This window comes from Haemaphysalis longicornis, unplaced genomic scaffold (genome assembly GCF_048455015.1).
Source record: "Haemaphysalis longicornis isolate Haplotype H1 unplaced genomic scaffold, Haemaphysalis longicornis Haplotype H1 scaffold_4, whole genome shotgun sequence".
Lineage (NCBI taxonomy): Eukaryota > Metazoa > Arthropoda > Arachnida > Ixodida > Ixodidae > Haemaphysalis > Haemaphysalis longicornis.
In genome coordinates, this window is record NW_027526361.1 from 43296611 (window position 1) to 43314638 (window position 18028).

General features: G+C 45.7%; 2 protein-coding genes across 2 annotated transcripts in view; both read right to left on the bottom strand.

Annotated features, from left to right (window-relative positions):
- LOC144178601 (hormone-sensitive lipase-like) overlaps positions 1-6346 on the bottom strand; it is a 30344-nt gene extending 23998 nt beyond the window's left edge. Inside the window, exons 1-4 of the mRNA XM_077706564.1 lie at positions 5605-6346; positions 3279-3515; positions 1741-1926; positions 682-798 (exon numbers count right to left, since the gene is read on the bottom strand). Coding sequence (XP_077562690.1) covers positions 682-798; positions 1741-1926; positions 3279-3515; positions 5605-6324 — 1260 coding nt within the window. The 5' untranslated portion in view covers positions 6325-6346. The remainder of the gene's footprint in view (positions 1-681; positions 799-1740; positions 1927-3278; positions 3516-5604) is intronic.
- A 5942-nt stretch (positions 6347-12288) lies between these two features.
- The window catches only part of LOC144178602 (hormone-sensitive lipase-like), a 29681-nt gene continuing 23941 nt past the window's right edge, over positions 12289-18028 (bottom strand). Inside the window, exons 7-8 of the mRNA XM_077706565.1 lie at positions 15464-16122; positions 12289-13095 (exon numbers count right to left, since the gene is read on the bottom strand). Of these exons, the coding sequence (XP_077562691.1) occupies positions 12892-13095; positions 15464-16122 (863 nt within the window). The 3' untranslated portion in view covers positions 12289-12891. The remainder of the gene's footprint in view (positions 13096-15463; positions 16123-18028) is intronic.

Consider the following 18028-nt stretch of genomic DNA (forward strand, 5'->3'; position numbering starts at 1 on the left):
GGTAAGAGCATCACAGATAGCACATAAAAAGAAATCAACACACACACACACACACGCACGCACACACATATATATATTCGAGGTGTGGATTTATCACAAGCTATTGGTGTGGGACAAGCATGAGCTGGATTTAATTTTTCTTTTATAGGAAAAATTTGCCCTAACTTGGCACATACAGGAAAACCTCGTTACAAGAGACACTGTTACAAGAGACACTTGGTTATAAGAGACATTTGAATGAAAGAGGTTTGGTTGGTTTTCCTATGTTCGCCATGTTAGCAACATTGCATACAAGAGACCTTGGTTACAAGAGACAGATTTTTTGGCTCCCTTGAGTGTCTCTTGTAACGAGGTTTTACTGTATCATCACTGTAGTCCCGACCCTCATCAGTGAGCTGGGAAAATCCCAAATGCGGCCTATGACGGACCCTTGTCACTCCTGATGACAAACATGATCATGACTGCTCTCCTCTGGATTATTTGTTATATAGCGGAGCAAAAACCAAAATCTAGACCAACGTTGGAGCAATACAAGGAGAGGGCTGAGCCGGTGTGGGTGCGCTTGGATACATCCATTACCAATCACCAATCATTCCACCCAACCTGCCGATTCCTTCGAAGAAGAAATTAATTAACCCGGAAGTTTAAATTCTTCCGATCGCCCACCATACTGTGACGCACCTCATGAGACTCGGCTGACTGCGCAATGAAGCCCCCTCCGTGAAAATGCAGCACAAGGCCATGAGAAGCAGGCAGGACGGTGGATGAGTTGACAAGGTTGCTAGGCAGCAGAGATTGCTAGAGAGGAAAAATAAATAAACACAACAAGGGTAAGAACAACGCCCCGGATTCATAGCTCACGCAGTACGTGCAGAGCTTGCAACAAGCCACAACAACAGATTGCAACACATGTGGCTTCAGAGCAAGCTGTTTGGCTGAGCAAACAGGAAGTGATAGCCGTGTCAATATGGGCAGACAAAGATGATTGTGTTACTCTCGGCTCGCATACAAGCTGAAAGCATTGATTGTCCACACATCAGCTGCTGTCTTTACTTATAATGAAATAATACATATTTTAATTATACGATGATTATACATATTTAAATGCAGAAATGCCCTAAAAGCTCTGCAGATAAGGCCACACAATGGCCATGTTGACACATTGATGACATTGTGACAAGCACACAAATGTCCTGGCTTAGGGTAGCATTCATACAAAAACAAAAAGAGCGCTTTATTGTTTCCGGTAAAAAATTGAGACAAACTATTTGGGTAAGGTTTGTCTGCCCAACTGGGAAAAGAAACAGGAGACCACAGGGCAGACAGGAAGTAGCACATTTTCACCTGATAACCCTGCTCATCTTATAAATCTCAGCAACGAATAGTTGCCACAAACTTTTGCAACAATACAGACCATAACCAGAGCACGACCGCAATGGGCAGTACTAAAGAAAAGTAGCAGTAGCATTAGTGCCAAGCCACTGCCACCAAAAGTTTGAACAAACAAAATGCGCTCTGGCTTTCTAACTTTCACTAATGTCACGCTTAGGTCAAAGGTGTCTGTGGAACGAAAGCCAAGTTGGGGCTCATTGTCTGCCTTAACCTTCACAAAGTGCTGAACAATTAACAGCTTTGCAATTCATATTCCCTGAATGAAAGGCGATGCGAAAACGTTACGAACAGCTTGCCTGAACACCCCACAACATGCACGCTTAATTAAATGTAGTAGCCCTTACTTACCATCCCGTCTCTGACTGAAGATGATATCAGCCGGCACCGTATGGGGGCAGCGGGGCCATGCGACGAGGGAACGGGAATTTCTACAAGCACGGACGGTTCGCGGGTCTTGGGCAGCTTCAACTGCTCAAGGGGAATTACCACGTCACAGGCCACTTGAACTGACGCAGAGATGAACTTGTTCACTTTCTGAAAGAGGGAAGCAGAGCACAGCTGAATGTACCCACCCTGGAACAGTTTAACATTATTTTTAAACAATCCAGAAGAAAAAGAGGCTGGCAGTTGAAATTGTCCGACAAAAGGAACCCCCAAGTAAACAAATATACCTGAATCAGTTGAGCACCCAATGTTTGGTTCCCTTATCGTGTCTTTCAGGTGCCTGCAACTATTTGCAAGATTTTGAATTTTGGTATTGAAAACACACACCCCTTTGTAAACATTTTGACTGGCCTGCAGGTTTTTTACTTTAGGTGCATCAGTGAGCTTTTAACTGGGCACTGAAGTGAGTTTATCAATGTCTTACTTGTGGCTGCATTGTAAAATTGAAGCCACTCAATCCATTATTTTGCTATGCAGCATTGGTCTAGGGCCTCAGTTTATACGTAATGTACGAAAGGAGAGAAGCATGGGCCATTCATGGCCGCATCAACAACTACTAGTGGTAACGTCGCATCAGTTCGCGAAGTATTTTCATGTTACCTATGGCACCCGCCACGGTGGCTGCTTTTCAGACGGAAGTGAAAAGTGAAAACACCTATGTGTCGAGGTTTCGGCAAACGTCAAAAGATCTGCAGGTGGTCAAAATTAATCCAGAGCCCTCCACTACAATGCATCTCTTAGCCTAGGTGTAGCTTTGGTGTGTTCAAACCCCACAATCGTCAATCAATGTTACCCAAGGCTTCAAAATTTTTACTTGCCTCTACCTCCCAATTATGTTCACACACCGGATGCACAGGTTACAAACACCGTAGCAGTCTGATAAATTCGGCCCCCTGGACTTCACAGTGTGTGGTCATGGCTGACGTCAGCAAATCGACAGGATGGTGAAAGGAAGGTGGCTCTGTAGTATACACTTCTCTCGCTTTGTAAACAAGCCATAAAAAAAAATCAAAATGTGGCCTGCACATTCTCATTTTGCAAAGTAATTATACAATCTTTACTGCTCATTTCAGTGCCCCCTTAATACAATCTCACACACAGTGCTAAAGCTGCTTTCATGGCAGCAAATGATCAAGCCCAATTTGTGACACTGCTGCGGTAGTCTATCCTCTGTAGTTTGCACTAGTCACACATACATCTTAGGTACGCTTATGAGGAGAGCATGGGTAGAAAGACCTACACTAAGTAACACTAACACAACAATTGTGAACACATGTATAGTGCAACCTATTTAGGGAGCACCAAGTGCTAAAAATGCCACAAGTAAAGAGTAGGAACTTTGGTGCGAGCTAGTCAGTTCATAGTTCACTGAGAGTAACATACAGGCCAAAAAGACGGCACACGTACAACAAAGACAGGTGCCATCAGGAAACAGCACACACCTTAAGGAACGCTTGCTCGTTGAGTGACCACATGGCTTTGAGAAAGTCAGTGTGGACGTTTCGGCGCATCTCCACCATTTGCTTGGCTCTCAACTCAGTGTCCATGCTGTACTTGCCAACCCTCCATAGCAGTGTTGTGGTACTCCCAAAGCCACTGCCAGTCTGGTAGTAGTGGTCCCGGTATGCTGACAGCACAGCATGGCCCTTGCGAAGTGTTCGCCTGATGGCATCGCAGTACTGGAGAGAAATTGAATTGACACAGAGTATCAACAGCTTTTCTGCTCAATGACTGAAACAAATGAAAGCTGTGGGCAGAACAAAACTGTTTATTGAGCATTTTAGAAAATGCTTAAATAGGGTTTCTATTTTCCAGCATTGGTTTGCAAGATTTGGTGTTTTATAGTGCCCAAGGATTTTCCCAGCAGCAAACGATGCTTTATTCTGATCCGATTGTAGGGTTTAACGCGCCGACGCAACGCAGGCGATGAGGCGTGCCGTAGTGGAGGGCTCCGGATTAATTTTGACCACCTGGGGATCTTTAACGTGCGCCAAAATCAACGATGCTTTATTCACTGAGTTTTAAACATTTTAAGCCAAATTTTAATTCTCCCTCTAAATCGTCTTTCGTGATGTCAGCGATGACGTATTCAGGGAATGTATTTAAAACGAATGTTAGTATGTTGACTAAGGCTACTGCAAATGGCGAAACGGTGGTTTTGCTGCGTTGTTTACTGTCCACATCTCTCGATGGTGTAACAATACCGCTCAAGCACCGCTGCCTGCACTTCTCTTGTTTTGATTGGATTTTGCTTAGGTTCACAGTAATCATTCATGAAAGCTTAAGTGGCAATGTCGCTTATGCCATTTGGCCAGTGTCGTGTCAGACGAGCTCAATGCGCCCGAGTGCACGGCATACACAATGGTGCTTCTAATGTTTACGTGTTTGCTCGCAACTTTCATTGTTTACCCCAGCATTCTTACTGCTATAAAAAGAATGTGCACTAAATATAAGCACAAATAGCTTGTTCTGCAAGCTCATAATTCCTAGATTTTGACAGCCTTACCAAATCGCACAACTGTCCATAATACATCAGAAATTCAGTGCGGAAAAGTAGCTAGGGTGTCACATGCCTGTAGTTTGCTTTCCTCGCTATACAGTCGAGTCCATTTATAACGATACCATTTATAACAATATATCGGATATAACGATGGATGAACAGCTATGGCAGGCACCGTCAATTTTTGTATTCTTTCTATGGTAAAATAAACTGCTTATTACAATGCTCCGGTGCCACGCTATCGGATATAACGATTGAATCCGGTGATATTGTACACCAAAAGTGCAACAGTGACGACTCTAATGACGCGGTTGCGCAGCCTACTCAGGTAGTGTCTTCGTAGGAGGCCCAATGTGTGACACAGTCCCTCGGGGACTTTGTTTGCGCCAAGGACATTTACCTCAGCTAGGTGAAGCACCTATAGATGCTCTTGGAAAAGATTTGCGCTAGCTTCACACGCGGCAAACAAAGGTGACCTACTGCGGCTTCTTTTGCGCAAATTAGTAGTAGTACCACCTTGCTGGCATGCGAATAAAATGTTTTGAGCTCTGTTCCGTCTTTTTTGTTTGCAACCCGCTTATAACAATTATCGGTTATAACGATGGGATTTCCTTGGCACTTGGATATTGTTATAAGTGGCGTAGACTGTATAGACTGTATAGCTCATTTGAGTGAAGTTTGCATTAAAGTTTTGTGGTGCCAGTGTTATCCAAATGAGGCAATATTTCAAACGAACAAAACTTGCATTTTGTTTTCATGGTCCCTTTACGTACACAGGACACTAAAGAACTAAAAAAAAAAGTTCACACATTATTTTTACCAACTTCTCGGAAGGGAGCGAGGGGGGATCGAGATTAGTGAACACATCATGTTTGAATGTAACTGCATTGAACTCCCCTAATATTCGATTTTTTTTATTAAACGTACAGGACAATTGGTGCAAAATGATACCAGCTACCAGATCTCGCTTTACTTATTCTATAATACAATGTTTCCATAGTCTAATGTTGGCAAGAAAAAGTTTCTGCGTACTCAAAACGAGCTTGGCGGAAGTAAACATGCAGGTATCATGCATTAACGACTGCATTCGAGTTATGTCACTGTCCACGATTTTCCTGCAGCGGCACGCGCCAATGCAGAAGGAAAAAGAGCTGTTTACTTGCGCCAGGTGCCTGTCATCAGTCAAGCAATTACGTTACGCTCCTCGATCACGACAACAGGGAAGCTAAACACTATTTCCAAGCAACGATCGCCAAACTTGCACTCACGTAAAATCCCATGCACCGGCCGTAGAAGCTCGTCGGGTTGAAGCTGTCAAACTTTTCGAACAGGTCACTAAACGTCAAATTCTCATCCACGAAGAGGCTTCCGTTTTCGGTGTGCTCCAGCATTACTCCCAAAATCGACAATCCGGCCTTGATGCCCCGCATGATGTTGACGTGGACATCCAGCTCCTTGACAAAGCTGTCTCCTCGGAAAAACGGCGATCCGCGCTTCAGTTGCAGCCCTCGGCACAACTTGACGGTCAGGCCGACGAACCTGGTCGCGACTGTAACGATGCTTCTGAAACCGTTCGCTCGCGTTTCCGAGTCCAAGTCGAACAGGTGCGCCGAGCTCAAGATTGGGCGGACGAGTTCCTCGATATCGTGCAGCAGTTCTTCCATGCAGTTCAAATGCGCGAGTATCTTGCCTCCTGTTTCGGTCTCCACGTCCTTAAAGTAGTCGATGTTCCCCTGTACCATTTGTGCCAGCATCTCGTATTGGCCGGCGCCCGACCATCCCAGGTGCGACATGTTCACCAGGCTGCAGTTCCCCGGAGCGGCATCGCTGCGCCGGTCCTCGAGGGCTTCCGAGTCGCTGTTGCAGCACAACATTTGCTTGACATGACCGAGTTCGCCGCCGCCGCAAATCCTGTTTTCTCCCCGTGGAGACCGAAAGCGCCGAAAGCAAGGGGAAATGAAACGTACCAAAACAAAACGAGCAGACATCAGCGAGAGAGAGAGGAGAGAGGTAGGTGAAAGAGGGGCGCACTAGCAGCAGCGCCCCCGCTGGCGCTGTAGGAAACCTAATTTTCACCCCGGGGTGGAGTCTCCGCAAATATTTTCGCGGAGCATCGATCTCGCACCGAAATAACTTCACCGAGAGATATACCTTCATGCGTTTAAGTAGTATGAACAAAATGAAGGGTAGGGCATATGTTTTGTTGACATCATTGATAAAATTTCAATTTCAAGTGGGAGCCTGACAGAAATATGTTCGCTTTCATAGAACCCTCGACAATTTCTAAAAAAAAGTATTTGTCAAAGTAAGCTATGAAGACAAAAAACAACTTTAATTTGTAAGAACTGGGCCTCAGTAGCTCGCTCAGTTCCATGTATTCTTGCCGCGAAAGCCGTTATTTAACCGAAAAAACGCTAAAAGTAGAAACTTTCAAATGTGCTACAGCGACGTGTTATGCAGGAGTGACATCATATGGGCCAGCACTAAATTAACACTCACGTGATGCGATTAAATGAAACTTGAGGTCCAACTTCATGCCAACTTCACTCGTCCGGCCATGTGTCTAAACTATATTTGGCGGCCACCAATTACACAAACTAATATCTGTGATGTCATAGAAAAGTTGCCGGAAAGTGACTGGGGAGTCGCCACTGTTTCATGTTTCCTTTAGTATTTCCATTTATTGTTTTTTCGAAGTTTGCGGTAAGATATATACCCTGGCCCCCACTTGGCCCATATTCTGCTGTTTGATTATTTGATTAGCAACGATACGAGCGCAAACTGCAACAATTTATTGTTATCAGGAGAAAGCGGTCTTTAAATTTTTAATGAACCAAACTTGCATTTTGTCTTCATGGCCCGTTTAATGCAAGGGCAGAACCATAAATTTGTGCGTGTATGTACAGGACGCGTTGCAACAATAAATTAGCATCTTTAAAGCGGCGATGAAGACAAAATGCACGTTTGGTTCATTCGGAAGATGGCCTCGTTAGAATACACTGACACCACTTTTAACGTCAACTTCACTCAAATAAGCCGTATAATGAGGAAAACAGAGAATAGCCACGTGACTCACTAGTGACTTTTCCGCAGTGAAACTATGACGTATTATGGGTAGCTTGTTGCGATTGGCTGAGGGCGACAAAATTCAGTGCAAATGGACCAGGAATTATAAGCTTTCAGAACGGGCTATTGGCACTTAAATTTAGTGCACATTCTTTTTATCCCTTTGTGGTGCACGCATTAAGATGTAGTGATCAGAAAATTTGTAACAATCTGTGTATGCTTTTGATAACCCAAATTTCACATAAAAGCCATAAACAACTTGATCTCATAAGTAGTTAATAAATTAGATCGTGTCCTAATCGTAAACACGCCATCGGAAACGTGACCACCGTTTCCTAACCATTGCTACAATAGAAGATGATACATTTTTGTGATCTGTAGCCACGATATATTAAGGTAACAGCTTCAATTTTGCTTTAATAAACATTTTAACTAGACAGAAAAGGTAACACCAAGAACATTTACTTGACGCACCGTAGAACGCAGAGGCTTTCATCTTGCTCTCTTTTGGTAAAGTATTGGTGGATGGTAAAGGAGCGGCATTGACGAGATGGCAGCACTGTTTCGTAGAGCGGAATATGCAAGTACTGGCTGAGCGGTTAAAGTGGGGATGATGACGATTGTAACTTACAAAAATGCTCTTAAAAGTTGCGTGAACACGCCGTGTCGCAAAGGGTCAAGGCAGCATGGTGAGGTAAACAATGAAATTTATGAACGAACACGTAGTGCGTGCAATGCGCACTATGCCGGTGGATGCTGCCCAGCCGTCTGGCTTGTTGGGCTTGTCTGACATGACACTGGCCAACTGGCGAAGTGACTGCCCCTTATGTGACACTGCCTGTTGATTCATACTCATGCAATTTTTTTGACACCATTACTATCAATGTACAACTCTGGCCAGAAAGGAAATCGTGTGCAGACAGCGGCCCTTGAGCAGCATCGTAACATCATCTTGGCAGATGGTAACCAAGCTAACAAAAGTTCTGTTTATATCGTTAGCCCTGTTTATGCCTCAGTAAACAAACTTCTGTTTTTGGGTAATGCAACGGGAGAATAGAAATTTTTGCTTGAATTAATTGATTAATTTCGCTGTAAATAAAGCATCGTTTGCTGCCGGACAAATACTGAGGGCATTATAAAATACCAAATCTTTCGAATAAAACAAACTTTTATTAACACAAAAGTGTTTTGTTCCCGGATACACCAAGATTTCACTGACGTCATATCCATCATGAAAATGACGCCAGTACAACGAAGCAAGCGGCCTGTAAAGGGTGCACCCCTGCACAAAGGGTCTTCTCGCAGGTAAGCAACCTTTAGTTCTAAAGAGTACATTATACAGTAAAAGCTCGTTAATTCGAACTCAAAGGTAACCATAATTAAGTGGAGTTCGAATTAGCGAGAGGGCGCTAGAATGATTGGAAATCGCACCACACTGTGCAGGCACAACTCAAAGAAGCCACTTCTGGACTTGTTGTTGCTAATCAGGCGCTACTACCCATTTGTGGAAGGCAATTTCGTAAATGTTTCCTAAATAATAATGGCATGCGCCGGAGCACTGGCGTTGGGGGCACGGCACCCTCTGTAGAAGCGAAATGAGTTTTTGCCGGAGCGTAGCGCGCACCATGCTGTTGTTTTTCTGTATTCGATGTTTTGCATCTCTAGTAAATTTGGCTTGGTTTGGATTTGTGACACATTGTAATCACTCTGGGCCGCCTTCTCCTGCAAGGAGCGATGGAAACCAGGGGACCATAGTTCGAATTAACTGTTCCGGATACCGACGCGTCTGAATTATCAGTAGCTTTCCCACATTGAAAGATACAGGGCTATGCTGGGCTGCGCTGTGCTGTTAATTCGACCTGACCGGAAGTTCGATCTGACCGGAAGTTCGAATTTACGAGCTTTTACTGTACTTAGGGTTTTTCGTTTTCGGGTTTTATATTTTAACACGGCAATGTTTTATGCTGAGATACACCAAGATTTCACTGATGTCATATCCGTCTTGCAAAGGACGCCAGAACACTTTTGCTGAAGCGACCCGCCAGCAGGACGTCACTCGCAAAGCACACCCACAAGACAGCCGCCGACCCGCAAATCATGCTCAGCTGCAGATTTTGCTGTACATTTCACTTTCGTGTTTTACCAATTCCTATGACAGAGGAATCAACCACCTTTTTTTTGTCTTCATGGCCCCATTAAAGATTTTTGCTACGCAAACCACTTTTTCATTCGCACTCACATTTCACATGATGGTGGCGTGTTGTGGTCTATTTTGCTTAACACCAAGAACGGCTAAACAATTTTTGTCTATGAAAAATTGGTGGTCATCTGGCACATTCATAACAGAACACTGGAAGTGGAACATAGCCTCCAAGATCTCACCCCGGGTGCATTTGATTTTGAAGGGCATGTGCCGATTCACGGAAGTGCGCTGCCAATTGCAGCAGGTAAAAAATTTCTTGTCACTCTTTTAAAAAGATCAGACAGAATTTCTTTAGAGTGGATATGAAATGTGATGAAATAATCCACTCTATTGCAAGTCGCATTGCGTGATTGGTTGTGAACACCACGCCAGGTGGTGCCGCCATTCTAGGATTATAATTTTTTCAATGCCAGCTGACTCTCCCTCAGGCAAAAATCGTTTTTACTCGGAGAGACAAACAACACTATGTTCGCACATATGACGATTGGATTAAACCGCAGCAGAACCAAAAGGACACGTACATGCCCCTCTAGTCTTTTGTAAAATATGCTAACCTTGTTCAGTGGACTTGTTCAGTCCACGTGCAGGGTGGGCATAAAGACACCACCAATACACCCGTCAGCCCTCTTGGAAAGAAATTTCCCCAAATGACCCTAACAATGCGGCCCGTGTGTGGGATGGATGTGCGAAGTGATCCAATGCCACCTGCAAAGTTTTTTTCCTCTTCCTCAATATGAGGCATTCGACTTCTATATAAATAAATTCATTCCCTCATTTGATTTCGAAACAAGCAGGTAAGTGTTGTCAGCATTTTTTGAAAAGAATGCACAACTTTTGTGTAAAGTTCTGAAGGTTGCGGTTCTGAAACCTTGGGACCTCCTCCTGTAAATTCCCCCAATGTTAATACACTCTTGTACCTTTCTGAATAAATTTGAATTTGAAAAAGTTCTGAGTGCGAGCAAGGGGGTTTGCTCACAAAAATTTTTGAAGACGTTCCTACTATATCGTTGCAACACCCTACACGCATGTTTGCTCATGGAAGAAAGAATACCCAGGAGAGGACCTGAAGTCACTTATTGTGAAGCCACTTCTGCCATGATAGGACATCCACAGGGCCCACTACTCTTTCCCATTCTCCCCTACTGCATCCCACTTTCTCCACCACTACTTCCGTTCAAGAAGCACTGACTGACTGATTGATTGTAGGGTTTAACGCGCTGACGCAACGCAGGCATCGAGGCGCGCCATAGTGGAGGGCTCCGGATTAATTTTGACCACCTGGGGATCTTCAACGTGCACCGAAATCTCGCAAACATGAGCGTTTTTGCTTTTCACCTCGATCAGATAAGCGGCCGCCGCGGTGTTCAAAGAGCAGCTGACAGAGCACACCAAAAAAACCTGCTAACCCCGCGAAAGCTGTTGGATGCCAGCTGTACTTGCTTTCTCTGCCGCAAAATGTGTTCGCACCCATTGCTTTGTCGGCGCAACGTAAAAGTTGTCCGTGGCATTAAACCATGCTGTAGCTGCGAGAAATCAAACACCACTGTTCTTGGACCTCCTAAAAATGACGTCACTTCTGCCACACTTTCTGCATTGCATTAGGGCCCCTTGGATAAAAGGGGCCTTTTCATAGTTCATATGTGCGTGCACGCACATGTTGTCGAGAGCTGTCCTACCATGGTTCAACTTCTCATGGCAGTATTAATGATACTGAGCTTCCACGATTTTGGCTTCCTGCAAAACTATCGCCACGCAATTCAAACTTGACTGCCAATGAGTTTCACTTTGCACGCCTGCAAAGCATTAATCCCCCCCCCCTCCCACCCCCATATTAGTAGAAATTAAGAAGAAATGGGTGTGGGCAGGGCACGTAATGTGAAGGCAAGATAACTGATGGTCATTTTAAGGGTAACAGAGTGTATCCCTGGAGAAGGCAAGCGTGACAGGGGGCGCCAGAAAGTTAGATGGGCAGATGAGATCAAGAGATGCATTGCGGAGATGCATTGGTCGCAGTTAGCACAGGACCGGGATAATTGGAGATCCATGGGAGAGGCCTTTGCCCTGCAGTGGGTGTAGATAGGCTGCTGCTGACGATGATGCTGATGATTAAAGCAATGATATTGTAATGTGGTGGCAGATGACATGAACCATGTGGTGATGAAGCGATGTATCTTATTTACATAATGCGAACTATTTACATGCGGCCATAACTGAACCTGGGCTGGCTGCGGCCTGCTCACAGCTTCTTCCTTCTGGTCATCATCCTTGGTGGTGGGCCATGGCGCCACGGGGATTGTCTACCACGTCCCATGACAATATGTTTCGCGACAACCTTACTAGAAGACCAGGGTGATAAAACCAGTATTTTATGACCATTACTAGGTTATGTAGATTAGCTTGAAGTTATAAGAACATGTCTGATAGTTGTATGTCGACTTCACTGCTCCTAAGTTGCGTTTTGACGAGGAGGAGCAATAAAAACATGCAAGCTTAGTAAATTCGAGAAAGGAATAAGATACCGATATGCTAATATAAGGGTTTTAGATTCAGCCTGGTTACCAAATATACAAGTATCAAACAAATGCAGGGTGAATTTGATTATGCATATCAGCTGCCGAGTACACCAATGCTTGGAGCAATGCCAAAATCTAAAGCAACAAAGGTATTAAATAAAAGCCCAATAACAGATATTTTTCAACATTTTATTCCTGTGCCAATAAGAAAAGTACACATATAGTGACGTCGGTGGTCCTGCAAATGAGGTAGTGGAAAAGCAGCAATAATGCTTACGCTCTCACAGTTCAATATAAAAAATGACTAACACATTCTAGTCTATTATATACAAATGTTTGTTCCAAAAGGTATAACACCAGTATATAAAGTACATTCACCATTTTTTACAAGCTATTATTTTCTTCACAATACCCACACAGGGCATGTGTAAACATATTTTCCCACAAACATACAGCTAAAGGCCCTCTCTTAACATTACTGAAGGCACAAGATACGTAAAGCAGTAGCTTTAGCTTTGTAACATGTACACCAAAATAAAATGAGACTGCATCAAGAGCCAGCTTGACGCAACATATATTTTCACTGGTACTCGAGCTATGCTATAAAGCCTAGCATAAATTATTAAAATAAGCGGCAAATATTAACTTAAAGAAAGTACGTACTACTCAATAAAAGAGTAGCCCCATAACGCAAGAACAGAAATAAAAAACACAATGCCATAAATACGTCTTGGTCTTCAAGAACGTGACAAAAGGAGGGGAGCAGGCGTGAGTTAGGGCCCCTGGATGTTCAGTGCCTGCCCGATCATTTGCACGCATCTCTTGGAGCCCTCGTGCGCCTCCTTGCTGAAGGGCAAGAAATTGAGAAAGGCGTGGGGCAGGTTGTCCAGTATCTCCAGGTGCACCTCGCTGCCAGCGCTTCTCAGCCTCTTGGACAGCATCACGAGGTCGTCCAACGTGGGGTCCAAGTGGAGGCCCTGCCACAGAACCGACCAGGGAGAACATAACTAGCGGCACTCCTCGAGACGGCGGCAATGTATTTTTCATGGCAAAAGCATTTCTGGGTCCGTCCTTGTTGCCAGAGTGAGTGAGACAAAGAAAGGGTGAGAAATGCATGCCATTTCTTGAGTGTGATTGCATGTCTTGACAGCCACTTAAAGGCCGACTGCACTAAAAATTCCGACCTTATTTCCCTAAAAAGACTATGAGATACAAAATATAACAGCTGAATACGAGCATGTGCAGTGCAAACGACCGGCGAAAATCGGTGATTTTGAAAGCAAAATTGAGAAGAGCGTGGCTGTTACGACCCAGCTGAAGCGACGTTGCAGCCCGTGAGCGAGCGGCCAGGAGCAGCCTGCCGGCTAGAGCAAACCTGCGCGTAACAGCTCTGCGCCAGCGACAGCCCTCGAAGAAGCGCGCCCAGCGGCACTCGAGCAGTTCTCCTGGCTAGCTGGAGGAATAAGCCTTACTCAGCCGGCTGGCATGTCATTTCCGCTCCACGTCTCACGTTTACTTTCAATTTTTTTCGCGAAGTAAAAGAGCACGTAACAAAGTGAGCTGAGTGACTGCCTATTGAAAAGACCGAGTCAGTGTGGTGCTGCCATTTCGAAGACCATGCAGAAAATACCTCCGTGACTGGTCCGCAGCAGGTTGCACCATAATAACCATGGGCTCTCGTATGTAGAGACATTGAAGTAAAAACAGACAGCAACTTTCATTCACCCACATAAATCTCTTGCCCATACATGTAGAAACACGGCAAAAAATTTAACTGAAGTCGAAACTGAAACAAAGCTATAACCTGTGGTTATAGGACACTGTTTCCAAGCTAAACTTTACGTCTTTTAAAAAGGCAGTTCCCACACATTATCTCACATTCATATGCCCGATCATGTTTTTTTTTTTCCATAAAGTATTTACAAGCTTAAAGCATGGAAAAATTTATGGGGTGGCAATAATTGTCGCACTTACGGTTCTTGCTGTGTTAATAAACTGCTACTTGTATACAGGCACCGTAATCTGCCGTTACAGGCCACCTGTTTTTACCCTTTGGTGTTCCTTTCACAAACAACTTCTGTGAAAATATTTTCCACGGCGTTGAAAAGACGTCACTCATAAATAATTCCTCAAGATCAGCTTTGCTGGTTCATTACACCTGTCGACAGTCAGTCAGACTCTCCCCGCTACACCCAGTCAGCAGATGCTTGCCCTGTATTCAGAAAGAAAACTTATCGTGTGTCTTATGGAGCCTTTTATAAGAGTCGAGAAAAAAAAAGAGAGAGAGAGAGAGAGAGAGAGAGAGGAGAGAGAGAGAGAGAGAGAGAGAGAGAGAGAGAGAGAGAGAGAGAGAGAGAGAGAGAGAGAGAGAGAGAGAGAGAGAGAGAGAGAGAGAGAGAGAGAGAGAGAGAGAGAGAGAGAGAGAGAGAGAGAGAGAGAGAGAGAGAGAGAGAGAGAGAGAGGGGGGGGGGGGGGGGGGGGGTCGCCGCGCAGTTCAGAAACTTAATAAGTCAAAGGCGCCCTTTTCGGAGCACGCTAGGCTTCCACGAACGAGGCTGGCGCGCGACGTGCCAGTCCACGTACAGAGTGTATGTGGGACTTGACTCTTGCAATGATAAGGAAGGACGTCCCCGTGGCGCCAGCTCCGAAGTGCTCGGGTCAGCAGCTCTGTCGGTGGCCGGTCCCCACAGAAAACTTTCGGCTTAACACCACGGCCGATATTTGATGGTCGCTTGCACTATGGCCGCGCAAGTCTATCCTTTGCGTAAATTTCACCACAGCATCATTCTCTTTCTCGCACCTGTAACTTGGTTTGTCCGAATAGGCGCATTCTGGGAAGTGGCAACCAACTGTAGTTACACCTGCTGGCATCGTTCTATGCGCGGAGGCAGCGCCATGGTGCCGACGTTAGACGCATTGCATGCAGGCGGTGCACGAGTGTGCGCACGACTGCGTCCGGGTGGCAGGTGTGGGCATGGATCTTTTTTGCTCGCAGAAAGCGCTTCACTGTTTACTGCATCAATTTCTCGTAAACGATGCGCGAAGTCTGACACCTCAGCAAAGGCATTGCCGTAGCCTGCAATGTTGGTTGGGAAAAGGCGCACTAAGGTAGATTAGGAGCTGCATTAAGTCGCGCTTACTTTTTGGGCCGATACATTCGCGAAAGGCATCCTTTCAGTGTAAGTTCAGTTCTTAAAACGCGATGAGGAACCGAAAGGTGTCAAGAGGCAAAAGTGATACTTGAGTTAGGGCTGTGAATACAGGGGTTAGAGCTCACTTTTCACCACCTAGGGGCCAAGCCGCTGAGCATGCACGCTATCAGAGAGAAGCAGACAGAGTGCCCACCACGAAGTAGCAGGGCGGCATCCTCTCGAGCATCCATGTGGGGGCGAGGTACGGGGAGATGAAGGGGTTGCTGGCCAGGATCTTCATGGTCTGGAACTTGCGGTCGAAGCGGGATGCCCGGCGGAACCAGGGGGTGCCCAGGCCCTTGCGCCGCTTGGCTCCCTGGCCGCACAGCAGCTCCCAGTTGGCCAGCACGTGCCGCTGGTACAGGTGGCTCGCGCTCAGCACCGTGGCCAGCGCGCGCACCCAGTGGGCGGCTGCACGGCAGCACCGGTGCCGCACGGGGAACGTCAGGTCCACGGGCATCTCCAGGACCATGTGGTCCTCCTGGTGCCGCTCGATGGGACATGAGGTGGCGCCGTCGTTGTACTGCGACGCAAAGCGGCACAGGTAGCGACTCGGCAGCTCGCCCGCCACTTCCAGCTGCACGATGTTCTTCGTCCGGGTCAGCGGCATCTTTGTCTTCGAGGCGGGCAACAGGTTGGCAGCATCTGGGGAGTCGTGGACGACTGACTGAGGCTCGGTGCTGGCATCGCCTTCTGAGGGAGCGCAGCTAGAAGCCGATGTGTTCCCCGTGGCACCCAGAGGACACGGCACCTTCCCCGGCGATTCCTTAGGACACGGTTGGATGTTTGGCTCAGCAGCACAGCCAATGTACGCTGCAATGCAAAGCAACAATTCACAATGAGACATCACACAGGGACTGAGTTGAGAACTGGCGACACTAGTGGCAATCTTGATGCCAAGTTGCTTATGCCACTGAGCTACACATCAATCAAAATCCAATGGTGTATAACAGAGACGGTTTGGGAAACTCCAAGCTGATTTATTTTAATCGAAGCTAACTAAATTTCAAAGAAAAAGAAAAGGACAAGCCACTGAAAAGAGGACAAGGTCCTTGGGTTAGAAGCAGCATAATGCCAGGTTAAACCATGCACTAAATGTTTTCTAAAAGGCAAACACCATTTATGTAATATGAAAATCCTGCAATGCCTACTTGGTAGTTTTGGCCCTACACATCAAATACAACAATACAAATTCTAAAAAATCTTGCGATGAAGAACTTAGTAGTGCTGGCCCTACAAACCATAGACATCGATTACAAAAATATCATCCGGTATTGTGCATTTGGAGTGACTTGGACTGAGACATTCAACCACTCCAAACATTGGCATAATTTTTGCAGAGCTGAAATGTTGTCTTCACGTGTTTCAGTGGTCATTGTTTAGTGACAGAGTAGTGCGGGCAGATGTAGGTGCAAAGCCGCACTTGCATGAAAAATGTACACGCATTTGCGCACCTCAGGTCAGACTGAGACGTTACGTAGAGACATTGTTACTCATTGAAGGGACACTAAAGCGTAAAAGCAAAGTGCCCTACATCAGTAGATTAGAGTGTCGTCAATACAGATATTGTCACTTCATACACTTTCCCGCACTACGATAGGGGACACCACCAATCATGAACGGCCAAATGGGATTGGTAGAGCTTCCCTAAGAGTTTTTGTGAAACAAGCACTAAGGCAGAGACATGTAAATACATTGAATGCTTGAAAATGGCCATGTTAATTAAAGGAGCCATGAAGAGAAAATGCAAGTTGGTTTTATTCGAAAGATTTCGTGTTTTATAGTGCCCCCAGCGCTTGTCCGGATACAAACGGTGCTTTATTCACTGAGAAATTAAACAATTTAGGTTAAAATTTTGATTTTCCCGCTCAATCGTGCGTTTTCGTGGTCCCAAGTGACATAGTGACATCACGGGAACCGACCGCTCTGCAGCCTAGAGTGCCTTCATTCACGCATCCGCCGTACAGGGTAGAGACACGTAACGCTGGCGCCGCCATGTTCGGTTGCTCGCTCGCCGCCGAAGCAAGTCATTGTGTCAAAACCGCGCTAAAATTATCGCCGCAACGCGGTTTACTGAAGAAGTTTGAATCATATTGTCTGTTTCGCGTTGCTAGGTCTCGTGGGAAACGAAAAGAATAACGCGTTGAGCCCGTTGGCCCAATTGCGGCGGCACGGGACCGTTCAAAGGTTGTCTCCACCCTGTAGCGGTGTTGGTTTGTTCCCGCGTTTCTTTACGTTCCGTAACCTAGATGGCGCCACCATACTGTGGCAAGCATTTGGTTTGTTTTTGCCCGCATTTAAACCTGGCTTGTTTTTGTTCTGGGAGAAAATATTCGTTCCCTGAAACAGTGCTCGCTCGACAAATGGGGTCACGTAAGACACCGTTGCTTGCGTCAATCGGCCAGTGTCGTCTGAGACAACCCCAAGCCCCATAGTGCTGTGCAGCTAAACCAAAGCATGCTGTGCACAGTACGAACAGCAGAACGCATCAGTACTTCTATGTTTACATGTGCTTTCGTAACTTCCACTGTTTGTCCCATCATTCCTATTGCTTTGTAAAGAATGTGCCCTAAATTTAAGCGCAAATCGCTCGTTCGTCTAGTTTGTAAGCTCTACCTAATTTGCGTCTGCTTCTGCCAGTCTCCGCCAATCGCAGAGCTTAGCCCATGTGACATCACAGGTTCTGTTGCGGGAAATGAGCTGGTGGGTCGCATGACCA